The sequence below is a fragment of the Mustelus asterias genome, chromosome 1, assembly GCF_964213995.1.
Source record: "Mustelus asterias chromosome 1, sMusAst1.hap1.1, whole genome shotgun sequence".
NCBI lineage: Eukaryota > Metazoa > Chordata > Chondrichthyes > Carcharhiniformes > Triakidae > Mustelus > Mustelus asterias.
This window is the reverse complement of record NC_135801.1, coordinates 199,340,896-199,355,661: the sequence shown is the minus strand read 5'-3', so window position 1 is coordinate 199,355,661 and position 14,766 is coordinate 199,340,896. Positions and strand designations below refer to the sequence as shown.

Sequence of the window (14,766 nt, the reverse complement as noted above, 5' to 3'; positions counted from 1 at the left end):
GATGTTGTCTACATGGAGTTTAGCAAGGCCTTTGACAAGGTACCACATGGTAGTTTGTGGCAAAAGGTTAAATCTCACGGGATCCAGGGTGAGGTATCTAAATGGATACAAAATTGGCTTGATGACAGAAGTCAGAGGGTGGTTGTGGAGGGTTATTTTTCAAACTGGAGGCCTGTGACCAGCGGTGTGCCTCAGGGATCAGTGCTGGGTCCACTGTTATTTGTCATGTATATTAATGATTTGGATGAGAATATAGGAGGCATGGTTAGTAAGTTGCAGATGACACCAAGGTTGGTGGCATAGTGAACAGTGAAGAAAGTTATCTCGGACTGCAACTGGATCTTGATCAATTGGGCCAGTGGGCTGACGAATGGCAGATGGAGTTTAATTTAGATAAATGCGAGGTGATGCATTTTGGTAGATTGAACCAGGGCAGGACTTACTCAGTTAATGGTAGGGCGTTGGGGAGAGTTACAGAACAAAGAGATCTCGGGGTACATGTTCATAGCTCCTTGAAAGTGGAGTCACAGGTGGACAGAATGGTGAAGAAGGTATTCGGCATGCTTGGCTTCATTGGTCAGAACATTGAATACAGGAGTTGGGACATCTTGTTGAAGTTGTACAAGACATTGGTAAGGCCACACTTGGAATACTGTGTGCAGTTCTGGTCACCCTATTATAGAAAGGATATTATTAAACTAGAAAGAGTGCAGAAAATATTTATTAGGATGCTACCGGGACTTGATGGTTTGAGTTATAAGGAGAGGCTGGATAGACTGGGACTTTTTTCTCTGGAGTGTAGGAGGCTGAGGGGTGAACTTATCGAGGTCTATAAAATAATGAGGGGCACAGATCAGCTAGATAGTCAATATATTTTCCCAAAGGTAGGGGAGTCCAGGACTAGATTGGTTAATTGGGGCAGCACGGTAGCACAATGGTTAGCATTGCTGCTTCACAGCTCCAGGGACCTGAGTTCGATTCCCGGCTTGGGTCACTGTCTGTGTGGAGTTTGCACATTCTCCTTGTGTCTGCGTGGGTTTCCTCCGGGTGCTCCGGTTTCCTCCCACAGTCCAAAGATGTGCGGGTTAGGTTGATTGGCCATGCTAAAATTGCCCCTTAGTGTCCTGGGATGCGTGGATTAGCGGGTAAAATATGTAGGGATATGGGGGTAGGGCCTGGGTGGGATTGTGGTCGGTGCAGACTCGATGGGCCGAATGGCCTCTCTCTGTACTGTAGGGTTTCTATGATTTCTATGATAGATGGCATGAGTTTAAGGTGAGAGGGGAGAGATACAAAAGTGTCCAGAGGGGCAATTTTTTCACACAGAGGGTGGTGAGTGTCTGGAACAAGCTGCTGGAGGTAGTAGTAGAGGCAGGTACAATTTTGTCTTGTAAAAAGTATTTAGACCGTTGCATGGGTAAAATGGGCATAGAGGGATATAGGTCAAATTTGGGCAATTGGGATCAGCTTCGGGGTTTAAAAACAAAAGCGGCATGGACAAGTTGGGCCAAAGAGTCTGTTTCCATGCTGTAAACCTCTATGACTCTAAGGAGCCCATTCGGCCCATCAAGTCTGTACAAACCACAATCCCAAACAGATCCTATTCTTGCAACCCCACATATTTACCTGCCAAGCCCTTGACACTAAGGGGCAATTTAGCATGGCCAATCAACCTAACCCGCACATCTCTGGAGGCTGGGAGGAAACCGGAGCACCCGGAGGAAACCCACACAGACATGGGGAGAATGTGCAAACTCCACACAGACAGTGACGAAAGGCCAGAATCAAATCCGGGTCGCTGGCGCTGTGAGGCAGCAGTGCTAACCACTATGCCACTATGCCACCCGGTGACAGGCAGCTTGGTTTTGTATGGGGATGATTTTGATTTTGATTTATTCTTGTCACATGTATTAATATACAGTGAAAAGTATTGTTTCTTCTTGCACGCTATACAGACAAAGCACACCGTTCATAGAGAAGGAAACAAGAGAGTGCAGAATGTAGTGTTATCGTTACAGTTAGGGTGTAGACAAAGATCAACTTAATGTGAGTTAGGTCCATTCAAAAGTCTGATGGCAGCAGGGAAGAAGCTGTTCTTGAGTCGGTTGGCACGTGACCTCAGACTTTTGTATCTTTTACCCGACGGAAGAAGGTGGAGGAGAAAATGTCCAGGGTGCATGGGGTCCTTAATTATGCTGGCAGCTTTGCCGAGGCAGCGGGAAGTGTAGACAGAGTCAATGGATGGGAGGCTGGTTTGCGTGATGGATTGGGCTACATTCACAACCTTTGTAGTTTCTTGCAGTCTTGGGGCAGAGCAGGATCCATTCCAAGCTGTGATACAACCAGAAAGAATGCTTTCTATGGTGCATCTGTAAAAGTTGGTGAGAGTTGTAGCTGACATGCCAAATTTCCTTAGTCTTCTGAGAAAGTAGAGGCGTTGGTGGGCTTTCTTAACTATAGTGTTGGCATGGGGGGACCAGGACGGGTTGTTGGTGATCTGGACACCTAAAAACCTGAAGTTCTCGACCCTTACTACTTCGTCCCCGTTGATGTAGACAGGGGCATGTTCTCCTTTACGCTTCCTGAAGTCGATGACTATCTCCTTCCTTTTGTTGACATTGAGGGAGAGATTATTGTTGCTGCACCAGTTTACCAGATTCTCTATCTCATTCCTGTACTCTGTCTCATCATTGTTTGCAATCTGACCCACAACAGTGGTGTCGTCAGCAAACTTGAAAATCGAATTGGAGGGGAATTTGGCCACACAGTCATAGGTGTATAAGGAGTATTGTAGGGGGCTGAGAACACAGCCTTGTGGGGCACCGGTGTTGGAAATGATCGTGGAGAAGGTGTTGTTGCCTATCCTTACTGATTGCGGTCTGTGAGTTAGGAAGTTCAGGATCCAGTCGCAGAGGGAGGTGTCGAGGCCCAGGCCACGGAATTTGGAGATGAGTTTCGTAGGAATAATAAATAGGAGTCTGACATTGTGTCTTTGTTATCTCGGTGTTCCAGGGTTGAGTGCAGGGCCAGGGAGATGGCATCTGCTGTGGACCTGTTGCGGCGGTAGGCAAACTGTAGTGGATCCAGACAGCCTGGGAGGCTGGAATTGATTTCTGCGAAGACTAGCCTTTCGAAGCACTTCATAATGATGGACGTCAGATCCACCGGACAATAGTCATTCAGGCCTCTGCTTCGTTACTGAGATGATGTTTGTCTTCTTGAAGCAGATAGGGACCTCAGATTGTTGTAAAGAGAGATTGAAGATGTCCGGGTACCCAATCCGGGCCAGTCGCTTTCCATGGGTTGACCTTCGAGAAAGCTGCTCTGACGTCTGTAATGGTGACCCGAGATACAGGTTCATCCAGGGCTTCCAGAGTGGAGGGCATGCTGTCGCTGATCTCTTGCTCAAAATGTGCGTAGAATGCATTGAGCTCATCAGGGAGGGGTGTGTTGGAGCTGGCAATTTTACATGCCTTCATCTTGTAGCCTGTCATGTCTTGCAGGCTTTGCCATAGTCAGCAAGGGTCAATGTGGCTAGCCTCGAACTCTAGCTTGTTCCGGTACTGTCTTTTGACATCTTTGATGGATCTCCTTCGATCGTATCTGGCTTTTTTGTATTGCCGATCACGGCTGATCATCAAATATCCTGATTCCCTTCTTCCTCGATATCCCTTGATCCCCAAGAGCTTGAAATCAGACAACACGGTAGCACAGTGGTTTGCACTTCTGCCTCACAGCGGCAGGAACCCGGGTTCGTTTCGCGGCTTGGATCACTGTCTGTGCAGAGTCTGCATGTTCTCCTCGTGTCTGCATGGGTTTCCTCCAGGTGCTCCGGTTTCCTCCCACATTCTGAAAGACGTGCTGGGTGGGTGCAAAAACAAAAAATGCTGCAAAATCCCAGCAGGTCTGACAGCATCTGTGGAGAGAGAGTGGAGCCAACACTTCGAGTCTGGATGATCCAGACTCTGACTCTTCCAGACTCGAAACGTTGGCTCTATTCGCTCTCCACAGATGCTGTTAGACTTGCTGAGATGTTCCAACATTTTCTATTTTTGTTTCAGATTACAGCATCTGCAGCATTTTGCTCTTATGCTGGTAGGGTCCATTGGCCATGCTAAACTCTCCCTCAGTGTACACGAACAGGTGCCAGAGTGTGGCAACCAGGGGATTTTCACAGTAACTTCATAGCAGTGTTAATGTGAGCCTACTTGTGACAGTAATTAATAAATTCAAAACTTAAAACATTTTGGCCTCAACGACTTTCTGTGGTAGTGAATTCCACACATTCAACACTCTCTGGTGAAGAAATTTCTTCTCATAGAGGTTTACAGCATGGAAGTAGGCCTGCCAGCCCAACTTGTCCATGCAGCCCCTTTTTTTAACCCCTAAGCTAGTCCCAATTTCCCACGTTTGACCCATACCCCTCTATACCCAGCCTCTCACCACCCTCTCTGTGAAAAAATTGCCCCTCTGGACCCTTCTGTATCTCTCCCATCTCACCTTAAACCTATGCCCTCTAGTTTTAGACTCCCCTAAATATATTGACTATCTAGCTGATCTATGCCCCTCATTATTTTATAGACCTCTATAAGATCACCCTTCAGCCTTTAGACATTTACATGGGTAAGATTGGTATTGAGGGATATGGGCCAAACGCAGGCAATTGGGACCAGTTTAATGGTAAAAACTGGGCAGCATGTACAAGTTGGGCCAAAGGCCCTGTTTCCATGCTGTAAACCTCCATGACTCTAAATGCGAGGTGATGCATTTTGGAGGCTCAAATTTAGGTGTGAATTATACTGTAAATAGCAGAACCCTTTGGAACATTAACATACAGAGGGATCTGGGCGTGCAGGTCCACAGTTCCCTAACAGTGGCAACACAGGTGACCAAGGTGATTAAGAAGGCATACGACATCGGCTGCGGCATTGAGTACAAGAGTTGGCAAATCATGTTACAGCGATATAAAACCATGGTTAAGCCGCATTTGGAGTATTGCGTGCAGTTCTGGTTGCCACACTACCAGAAGAAGGTTCACGTGGATGTTCCCTGGTCTTGAGGGTGTTGGCTATGAGGAGAGGTTGAATAAACTAAGATTGTTTTCACTGGAAAAACGGAGGCTGAGGGAAGACCTGAAAGAGGTCTGCAAAATTATGAGGCGTGCATAGGGTGGATAGTCAGAGGATTTTGCCCAGGATGGAAGTGTCAATTACAAGGGGGTGCAGGTTCCAGGTTAGAGGGGGAAAGTTTAATGGAGATGTGAGGGGGAAGTTTTTCATGCAGAGTGGTGGGTGCCTGTCAGAGTTGGTGGTGGAAGCAGGTACATTAACAACATTTAAGAAGCATCTGGATGGGTACATGAATTGGGAGGGAATAGAGGGATACAAACTGAGTAAGGGCAGAAGGTTTATTTTTTAGTGCGGTTAGGGGATCATGATTGGCATGGGCTTGGAGAGCCAAAGGCCTGTTCCTGTGCTGTACTTTCTTTGTTCATACGACAGACATGCCATCTCAGACATCAGCTTGGTAAACCTTCGCTGTACTCTGTCTATAGCAAGGACACCAAAGCTGCATACAATGCTCCAGGTCTGGGCTCACCAACACCTCGTACAGTTGCAGTAAAATATCGCTGTTTCTGGACTCAAATCCTCTCACCATTTGCCTTCTTTACTACCTGATGGACCTGTGCGCTTACTTTCAGCGACTGGTCTGTTCAAACTGAATAAATGCTCATAATTTGAATTTTAAAATTGATTTCAGAACCTGCTCCTTACCGCAGGTGTGCCGCAGTCACACTCCTCCCCTCTCTCCACGTACAGGTTGCCACATTTGGAGCCCCCAAGCAGCTTGTGAAGATTTGGCAGATTGTAGAGACAACTCCCTCGACCAATGAGTAGGCTTCTTAAAAGATCGTCATTGCTGCAGGTGCTGAAGGTTGTTGGCAATGGGAAACTGAAGATAAGAACACATAAAACGATCAGAGAGAGAGGTCACAAACAACACAGGAAAGGAAGCAAGTTCCACACACACGGCCACAATAGCAAATCCTAAACCAGCACCTACAAAACTCACAACCGGATAGCAGATCCAAGACCTGTGAGTCCCACTCCAAGCTACACACCATCCTGACATGGGGTTATATCACCATTCCTTCATTGTCGCAGGGTGCTATGATCTGTTTAGGGACTAGTAACTTGTTTCAGATGGACAAAAATTGAAATCCCAGCGACTTTATAAAAGCCTCTTCTTCAATTCCCAGTGGTTTCTCCCACCCATGGTTCATTCTGGTGGTTGCCTCCCTAATGGTTCCTTTCCCAGCAGTCTCCCACTCTGGGTCCTCTCACTGGGTTCTCCAGTACATTCTGTCTGTCGATCTCTCTCTCTCTCTCTGCCTAGGACATTTTTTCTTGTGGCACCAAACTGAGTCCCCTCACCATTGGTTTTGCAGGTGCTGGTGCTGTCCACAGTTGTTAAAAGAATGCTGAAAACTGGGAATGAAGGCCTGTTCACCCTGGCACAGTCCATGCAGATGCCAGAATCCCTGGGCCTACCAGGCAATGAAGTCCTCAGCCTCCACGGTGAAGAAGGCAAGTCGACATTTCACAATGTTCAACAATCTGGAGCTGCATTCATTAAACTCTGGGTGTACGTACAACATAGAGACTGAAGCGATTCAAGGAGGAAGCTTATAACTATCCTCACCAATGCAATTAAGGATGTTCAATAAATGTCAGCCCAGCCATTGAGGCTCCAAAACACCAGCATTTTTAAAAAGTCTCTCTGGATTTACTGCTCAAGATTGCTGTGATGGGGTGCGCTCCCCCTCCCCTTCCCCCACAATCAACCCCGGCATCCCCATCAGCAGCCACTCCCCCCTGCCACCCCCCTCCACCCTCCGCTCCCCCCCCCCCACCCCCGCTTATTGCTGGCATCCCCATCACTCTCGTGTCCACTGTGCCCCTCCACAAATAGATCATTCCTTCCACCTAAGGGGCCTCTAGGGCCTGTCCCTGGCACTGCCCCGGCACAGATTGGTCATAGAGGGTTACAGCATGGAAACAGGCCCTTCAGCCCAACTTGTCCATGCCACGCTTTTTTTTAAAACCCTTAAGCTAGTCCCAATTGCCTCCATCTCTCTATATCCATCTTATCCATGTAACTGTCTAAACGCTTTTAAAAGACAAAATTGTACCCGCCTCTACTAGTACCTCTGGCAGCTCGTTCCAGACACTCAACACCCTGTATGTGAAAAAATTGCCTCTGTGGACACTTTTGTATCTCTCCCCTCTCACCTTAAACCTATGCCCTCTAGTATTAGACTCCCCGACCTTTGGGAAAATATGTTGACTATCCACCTTATCAATGCCCCTCATTATTTTATAGACCTCTATAAGGTCACCCCTCAGCCTCCTACGCTCCAGAGAGAAAAGTCCCAGTCTATCCAGCCTCTCCTTATAACTCAAACCATCAAGTCCCAGTAGCATCCTAGTAAATCTTTTCTGCACTCTTTCTAGTTTAATAATATCCTTTCGATAATAGGGTGACCAGAACTGTACACCAAGTGTGGCCTTACCAATATCTTGAACAACTTCAACAAGACATCCCAACTTCTGTATTCAATGTTCTGACCAATGAAACCAAGCATGCCAAATCCTTCTTCATCACTCTGTCCACCTGTGACTCCACTTTCAAGAAGCCATGAACCTGTACCCCTAGATCTCTTTGTTCTATAACGTTCCCCAACACCCTACCATTAACTGAATAAGTCCTGCCCTGGTTCAATCTATCAAAATGTATCATCTTGCATTTAATTTAATTAAACCCCATCTGCCATTCGTCAGCCCAATGGTCCAATTGATCAAGATCCCATTGCAATCGCAGATAACCTTCTTCACTGTCCACTATTCCACCAATGTTAGTGTCATCTGCAAACATGCCTCATTCAAAAAATTCTCATCCAAATCATTCATATAAATGGACCCAGCACCGATCCCTGAGGCACACCGCTGATCACAGGCCTCCAGTTTGAAAATTAGCCCTCTGCAACCACTCTCTGTCTTCTGTCATCAAGACAATTTTGTATCTGTTTGACTACCTCACCCTGGATCCCGTGAGATTTAGCCTGATGCGATACCTTGCTAAAGTCTATGTAGACAACATCAACTGCACTGCCCGCATCGACCTTCTTGGTTACCTTTCATAAAAGTAAATCCAATTTGTGAGACATGATTTTTCTACTCACAAAGCCATGCTTACTGTCCCTAATCAGTCCTTGCCTCTCTAAATGCCTGTAGATCCTGTCTCTCAGGATACCTTCTGAAAACTTACCCACCACAGATGTGAGGCTCACTGGCCTTTAGTTCTCAGGCTTTTCCCTGCAGCCCTTTTTAAACAAAGGCACAAAATTTGCCACTCTCCAATTTTCAGGCACCTCACCTGTGACGATCGATGATTCAAATATCTCTGCTCGGGGACCTGCAATTTCCTCCCTAGCCCCCCACAATGTCCTGGGATACACTTAATCAGGTCGCGGGGATTTATCTCCCAATATGTGCCTTAAACATTCCAGCACCTCCTTCTCTGTAATATGTACACTCCTCAAGATATCACTATTTCCCCAAGTTTCCTAATATCCATGCCTTTCTCAACAGTAAATACTGATGAGAAATATTCATTTAGGATCTCACCCATCTCTTGTGGACCCGCACATAGATGACCTTGTTGATCATTAAGAGGCCCTACTCTCTCCCCAGTTCACAAAGGAGAGGGACATGTTGACTGGTTGTGTCTCAGAGAGATGTTTGACCCGTGAGAAAAAATCTCAATTACAAGGGAGGAAGTGTGAGGTTTTTTAGGAAACATTAAGACAGACAAATCCCCAGGGCTGGATGACATCTATCCTAGACTCCTCAGGGGGCCAAGAGATGAAATTGCTGGGCCTCTAACAGAAATCTTTGTCTCTTCACTGGACACAGGTGAGGTCCCCGAGGATTGGAGGATAGCAAATGTGGTCCCGTTATTTAAGAAGGGTAGCAAGGATAACCCGGGTAATTATTGAAGTCCGTGGTAGTGAAATTGTTGGAGAATATTCTTAGAGATAGGATATATGCGCATTTAGAACTGAATAATCTCATTAGCGATAGACAACATGGTTTTGTATGAGGGAGGTCATGCCTCACAAATTTGGTTGAGTTTTTTGTGGAGGTGACAAAAACGATTGACGAGGGAAGGGCCGTGGATGTCGTCTATATGGATTTTAGTAAAGCGTTTGACAAGGTCCCTCATGGCAGGCTGGTGCAAAAGGTTAAATCTCACGGGATAAAAGGTGAGCTAGCTAGATGGGTGGAGAACTGGCTTCGTCATAGAAGACAGAGGGTGACAGTGGAGGGGTCTTTTTCCGGTTGGAGGTCTGTGACTAGTGGTGTTCCGCAGGGATCTGTACTGGGACCTCTGCTGTTTGTGATATATATAAATGATTTGGAGGAAGATGTAGCTGGTGTGATCAGTAAGTTTGCGGACGAAGCAAAGATTGCTGGAGTTGCGGATAGTGATGAATATTGTCAGAGAATACAGCAGGATATAGATAGGCTGGAACATTAGGAGGAGAAATGGCAGATGGAATTTAATCCAGATAAATGCGAAGTGATGCATTTCGGTAGATCTAATGTAAGGGGGAGCTATACAATAAATGGCAGAACCATCAGGAGTATAGACACACAGAGGGACCTGGGTGTACAAGTCCACAGATCCTTAAAGGTGGCAGCACAGGTGGAGAGGGTGGTGAAGAAGACATATGGCATGCTTGCCTTTATTGGACGGGGCATAGAATATAAAAGTTGGCATATGATGTTGCGGCTGTATAGAACGTTGGTTAGGCCACATTTGGAATACTGCGTCCAGTTCTGGTCACCACACTACCAGAAGGACGTGGAGGCTTTGGAGAGAGTGCAGAGAAGGTTTACCAGGATGTTGCCTGGTATGGAGGGTCTTAGCTATGAGGAGAGATTGGGTAAACTTGGGATGTTCACCCTGGAAAGACGGAGGATGAGGGGTGACCTAATAGAGGTGTATAAAATTATGAAGGGCATAGATAGGGTGAACAGTGGGAAGCTTTTTCCCAGGTCGGAGGTGACGAACACAAGGGGTCACAAGTTCAAGGTGAGGGGGGCAAGGTTCAACACAGATGTCAAGGGGACGTATTTTACACAGAGGGTGGTGGGGGCCTGGAATGCACTGCCAAGCAAGGTGATTGAGGCGGACACACTGGGATCGTTTAAGACTTATCTAGATAGCCACATGAACAGACTGGGAATAGAGGGATACAAACAAATGGTCTAGTTGGGCACATAAGCAGCACTGGCTTGGAGGGCCGAAGGGCCTGTTCCTGTGCTGTATTGTTCTTTGTTCTTTTTTCAGTTACTCTTTTGCCCTTTGTGTATTTGTAGAATCTCTTTGGGAATCTCCTTTGCCCTATCTGTCAAAACAATCTCATATCCCCTTTTTGCAGCAACTTCCAGAGAAAGCTCCACCACCAAATATCAGGGAAAGATGTTTATTTCTTGGCAGATTCCAGTCTCCACTTCAGACAAATCAAGAGATACAGAGAAAGCAACCTCTCTCTAAAGCTCCCAAAAAGTTGACTGAGACTGAGGTCTCTTTGTTTGCCCAGCTGTACCCACTCATATGATTTTACCACTCACCACTCTGCCCGCCCCTTGGGTGGGATTAAGCCCCCCACCCCTCTTTACTGGCATGACTCCCCCTGTGGCACTCTGTGGAGCACAGTGTGCCAGAGATTCATTCAATTGAGTATGCCCAAAAAGCGGATGGGAAAAAACTTGGTTTTGGGAGAATTAGCCCGAGTGTCATTTTGAATCCCTTAATTGAGCTTGCCGCCACTCCAGTTCCAAATAGTCTGAATGATCTGAAGATCCAATGTCAGAATGCACATTGATTATACCATTTTCTGTTTATCCGCTTGTGGTGAACCATCGTTGGTTCCCACTGGATAGTACTGAGCCAGGGTCTGGCCAGTACTACAAGTATGTACATATGTTGCTGTTGGGTGAGGGATGGGTTGTGCTACTTCTTGCTGTTGGGGTTAGGGCGGGGTTGTTACACCTTTGTATTGTAGTGTTGTGGTACATCCCAGTCGGGCTCCGCCTCCTGGGAGAGGTATAAAGGTCCCTGCTCTGGCTGGGACCCCTCAGTCTGGGATCGTGTATATAATTGTTAGCTGCTTCATTACAGCAAATAAAAGCCTTTATTTCCTGAGCATCAAGCCTCATGTATGATAACGCGCATCAATTTTATTTGCTGTTGTTAAACTCTCGTCGAAGAAAAAAAAAGAGTATGGAGCAGATACTGAAGCCGGAACGCCTTACAATAGATCCACGTGCGGTGGGCACCTCCAACACCTTCGACCACTGGCTGAAGTGTTTCGAAGACTACCTGGCAGTCTCCGCAGCGGTCACCACAGATGATGACAGACTCCGGGTCCTCCATGCGAGGGTAAGTGACACTGTCTACCTCGCGATCCGTGCGGCCACCGATTACACAAAGGCCCTCGAGCTTCTGAAGAAGCGTTATATCAAACCGCCCAACGAAATACACGCTCGTTACCTCTTCGCCACTCGACGACGGCAGTCTGGCGAAACGATGGAGGAATATGCGAACGAGCTCCTACAGCGAGCCAGGGGCTGTAACTGCAAAGCTGAGTCGGCTGAGCAGAGTATGAACGACCTCGCCCGAGATGCGTTTGTGGCGGGAGTCGGATCATCGTACATTCGACTTAAACTACTGGAGAAAGGTAACCTTGACCTGACCCAGGCCATCGAGCTAGCGGAGATAGAACAAACAAAGAACAAAGAACAGTACAGCACAGGAAACAGGCCCTTCGGTCCTCCAAGCCTGTGCCGCTCCTTGGTCCAACTAGACCAATCGTTTGTATCCCTCCATTCCCAGGCTGCTCATGTGACTATCCAGGTAAATCTTAAACGATGTCAGCGTGCCTGCTTCCACCACCCTACTTGGCAGCGCATTCCAGGCCCCCACCACCCTCTGTGTAAAAAACGTCCCTCTGATGTCTGAGTTATACTTCGCCCGTCTCAGCTTGAGCCCGTGACCCCTCGTGATCGTCACCCCCGACCTGGGAAAAAGCTTCCCACTGTTCACCCTATCTATACCCTTCATAATCTTGTATACCTCTATTAGATCTCCCCTCATTCTCCGTCTTTCCAAGGAGAACAACCCCAGTCTACCCAATCTCTCCTCATAGCTAAGACCCTCCATACCAGGCAACATCCTGGTAAACCTTCTCTGCACTCTCTCTAATGCCTCCACGTCCTTCTGGGAGTGCGGCGACCAGAACTGGACACAGTACTCCAAATGCGGCCTAACCAGCATTCTATACAGCTGCATCATCAGACTCCAGCTTTTATACTCTATACCCCGTCCTATAAAGGCAAGCATACCATATGCCTTCTTCACCACCTTCTCCACCTGTGTTGCCACCTTCAAGGATTTGTGGACTTGCACACCTAGGTCCCTCTGTGTTTCTATACTCCTGATGACTCTGCCATTTATTGTATAACTCCTCCCTACATTATTTCTTCCAAAATGCATCACTTCGCATTTATCCAGATTAAACTCCATCTGCCACCTCTCCGCCCAATTTTCCAGCCTATCTATATCCTGCTGTATTGCCCGACAATGCTCTTCGCTATCCGCAATTCCAGCCATCTTCGTGTCATCCGCAAACTTGCTGATTACACCAGTTACACCTTCTTCCAAATCATTTATATATATCACAAATTGCAGAGGTCCCAGTACAGAGCCCTGCGGAACACCACTGGTCACAGACCTCCAGCCGGAAAAAGACCCTTCGACCACTACCCTCTGTCTCCTATGGCCAAGCCAGTTCTCCACCCATCTAGCCACTTCTCCTTGTATCCCATGAGCCTGAACCTTCTTAACCAACTTTGTCAAATGCCTTACTGAAATCCATATAGACGACATCCACGGCCCTTCCTTCATCAACCGTTTTTGTCACTTCCTCAAAAGACTCCACCAAATTTGTGAGGCACGACCTCCCTCTTACAAAACCATGCTGGAGACCGCCTCCAAAAGCCTAGTATTGTATCCTGAAGACCACGTGGAGACAACGTGGCAGGAGCAGTCGCCAATCCCTCCTCGTCCCTCGGGTTCGAAATGCTGCGTAATGGCATGCTCACACTCGGGCCAGACGACGGCAGCAGCTCCGGGCGGCCCGCGGTGTTACTTCTGTGGGGGAGCGAAGCATACTCGGCAACGGTGTCCCGCTAAGGCTGTGTTGTGCTCCGCCTGCGGTAAGAAGGGGCACTATTCGAAAGTGTGCCAATCTAAATCTAGGAACGGCAGTGCGGCCTGCAATTCTTCAGAGCCCGGTTCTTCGTCGTCGAAATCATCGAGGGGTTCGTCCATGTGCGAGGCCAGGACGACGCCATTACGGTCGAAGGAGTCAGAGGTGTGTGACCACCAGGGGTCGCTGAGTTTGGCGCCATCACCCACGTGCGACCTATGGGAGCGGCCATGTTGGTCGGCACCGACCGCGAACGACCAGCAGGGGTCATCCTCGTCGATTTCAGCTGCCTGCAGTGGCGCTCATGAACCAACGGTGGCGTCGATCATCCTGGACCAGGCCAAGCCTCATAGACTTGACAAATCTATGATGAACATCCAGGTAAATGACCACTTGATTTATTATCTGTTTGACAGCGGGAGCACTGAGAGCTTTATCTACCCAGACACTGTGAAGCGGTGTGGACTCCGGATTCAACCTGCCAAACAGACAATTTCTATGGCATCGAGGTCCCGGTCTGTCACCGTGCTAGGGAGTTGCGTGGTAACTTTGACAGTGCAAGGCACAGTTTATGAGCGTTTCAAGCTCCTAGTATTGCCGTACCTTTGCGCGCCAATACTTCTCGGACTAAACTTTATGGTCCACTTGAGGAGTGTAACCCTACAGTACGGTGGGCCACTCCCTTCACTGGCAGTGGGAGAACAGCAGCCTCCAAATTGCCCAACGCGCCCCGCCTGTAGCCTCTCGACGCTGAAGATCACCACACCCTCCCTGTTCCAGAATCTTGTGCCAGGCTGCAAGCCCATTGCGACTAAAAGTAGGCGTTAGAGCGCTAAGGATCGGATCTTCATTCGATCTGAGGTTCAGCGGCTCCTCAAAGAAAGGATCATACAACCCAGCGCTAGTCCGTGGAGGGCGCAGGTTTTGGTGGTCAAGAGCGGGAACAAACCCCGGATGGTCATCGACTATAGTCAGACCATTAATCGATACACGCAGCTGGATGCGTATCCCCTCCCGCGCATATCTGATATGGTCAATCAGATTGCGCAGTACCAAGTGTTCTCCACCATAGACCTCAAGTCTGCCTACCATCCCCATTCGCCCAGAGGACCGACAATACACGGCTTTTGAGGCAGATGGTTGCTTGTATCACTTTCTCAGGGTTCCCTTTGGTGTCACCAATGGGGTCTCGGTCTTCCAGCGAGCTATGGACCGAATGGTGGACCAGAACGGGCTGCGGGCTACCTTCCCGTACCTGGATAATGTCACCATCTGCGGCCATGACCAGCAGGACCACGACAGGAATCTCCTGAATTTTCTACGCTCTGCATCTCGCCTGAACCTGACCTACAACAGGGAGAAGTGTGTGTTCCGTACGCGCCGTTTAGCCATCCTAGGATACGTGGTGGAAAACGGGGTCATTGGCC

General features: G+C 48.0%; 1 protein-coding gene across 1 annotated transcript in view; it reads right to left on the bottom strand.

Annotated features, from left to right (window-relative positions):
• Positions 1-14,766, bottom strand: part of LOC144480823 (disintegrin and metalloproteinase domain-containing protein 12-like) — a 308,106-nt gene that overhangs the window by 137,031 nt on the left and 156,309 nt on the right. The window contains exon 12 of the mRNA XM_078200476.1: positions 5,775-5,952. Within this exon, the coding sequence (XP_078056602.1) occupies positions 5,775-5,952 (178 nt within the window). The remainder of the gene's footprint in view (positions 1-5,774; positions 5,953-14,766) is intronic.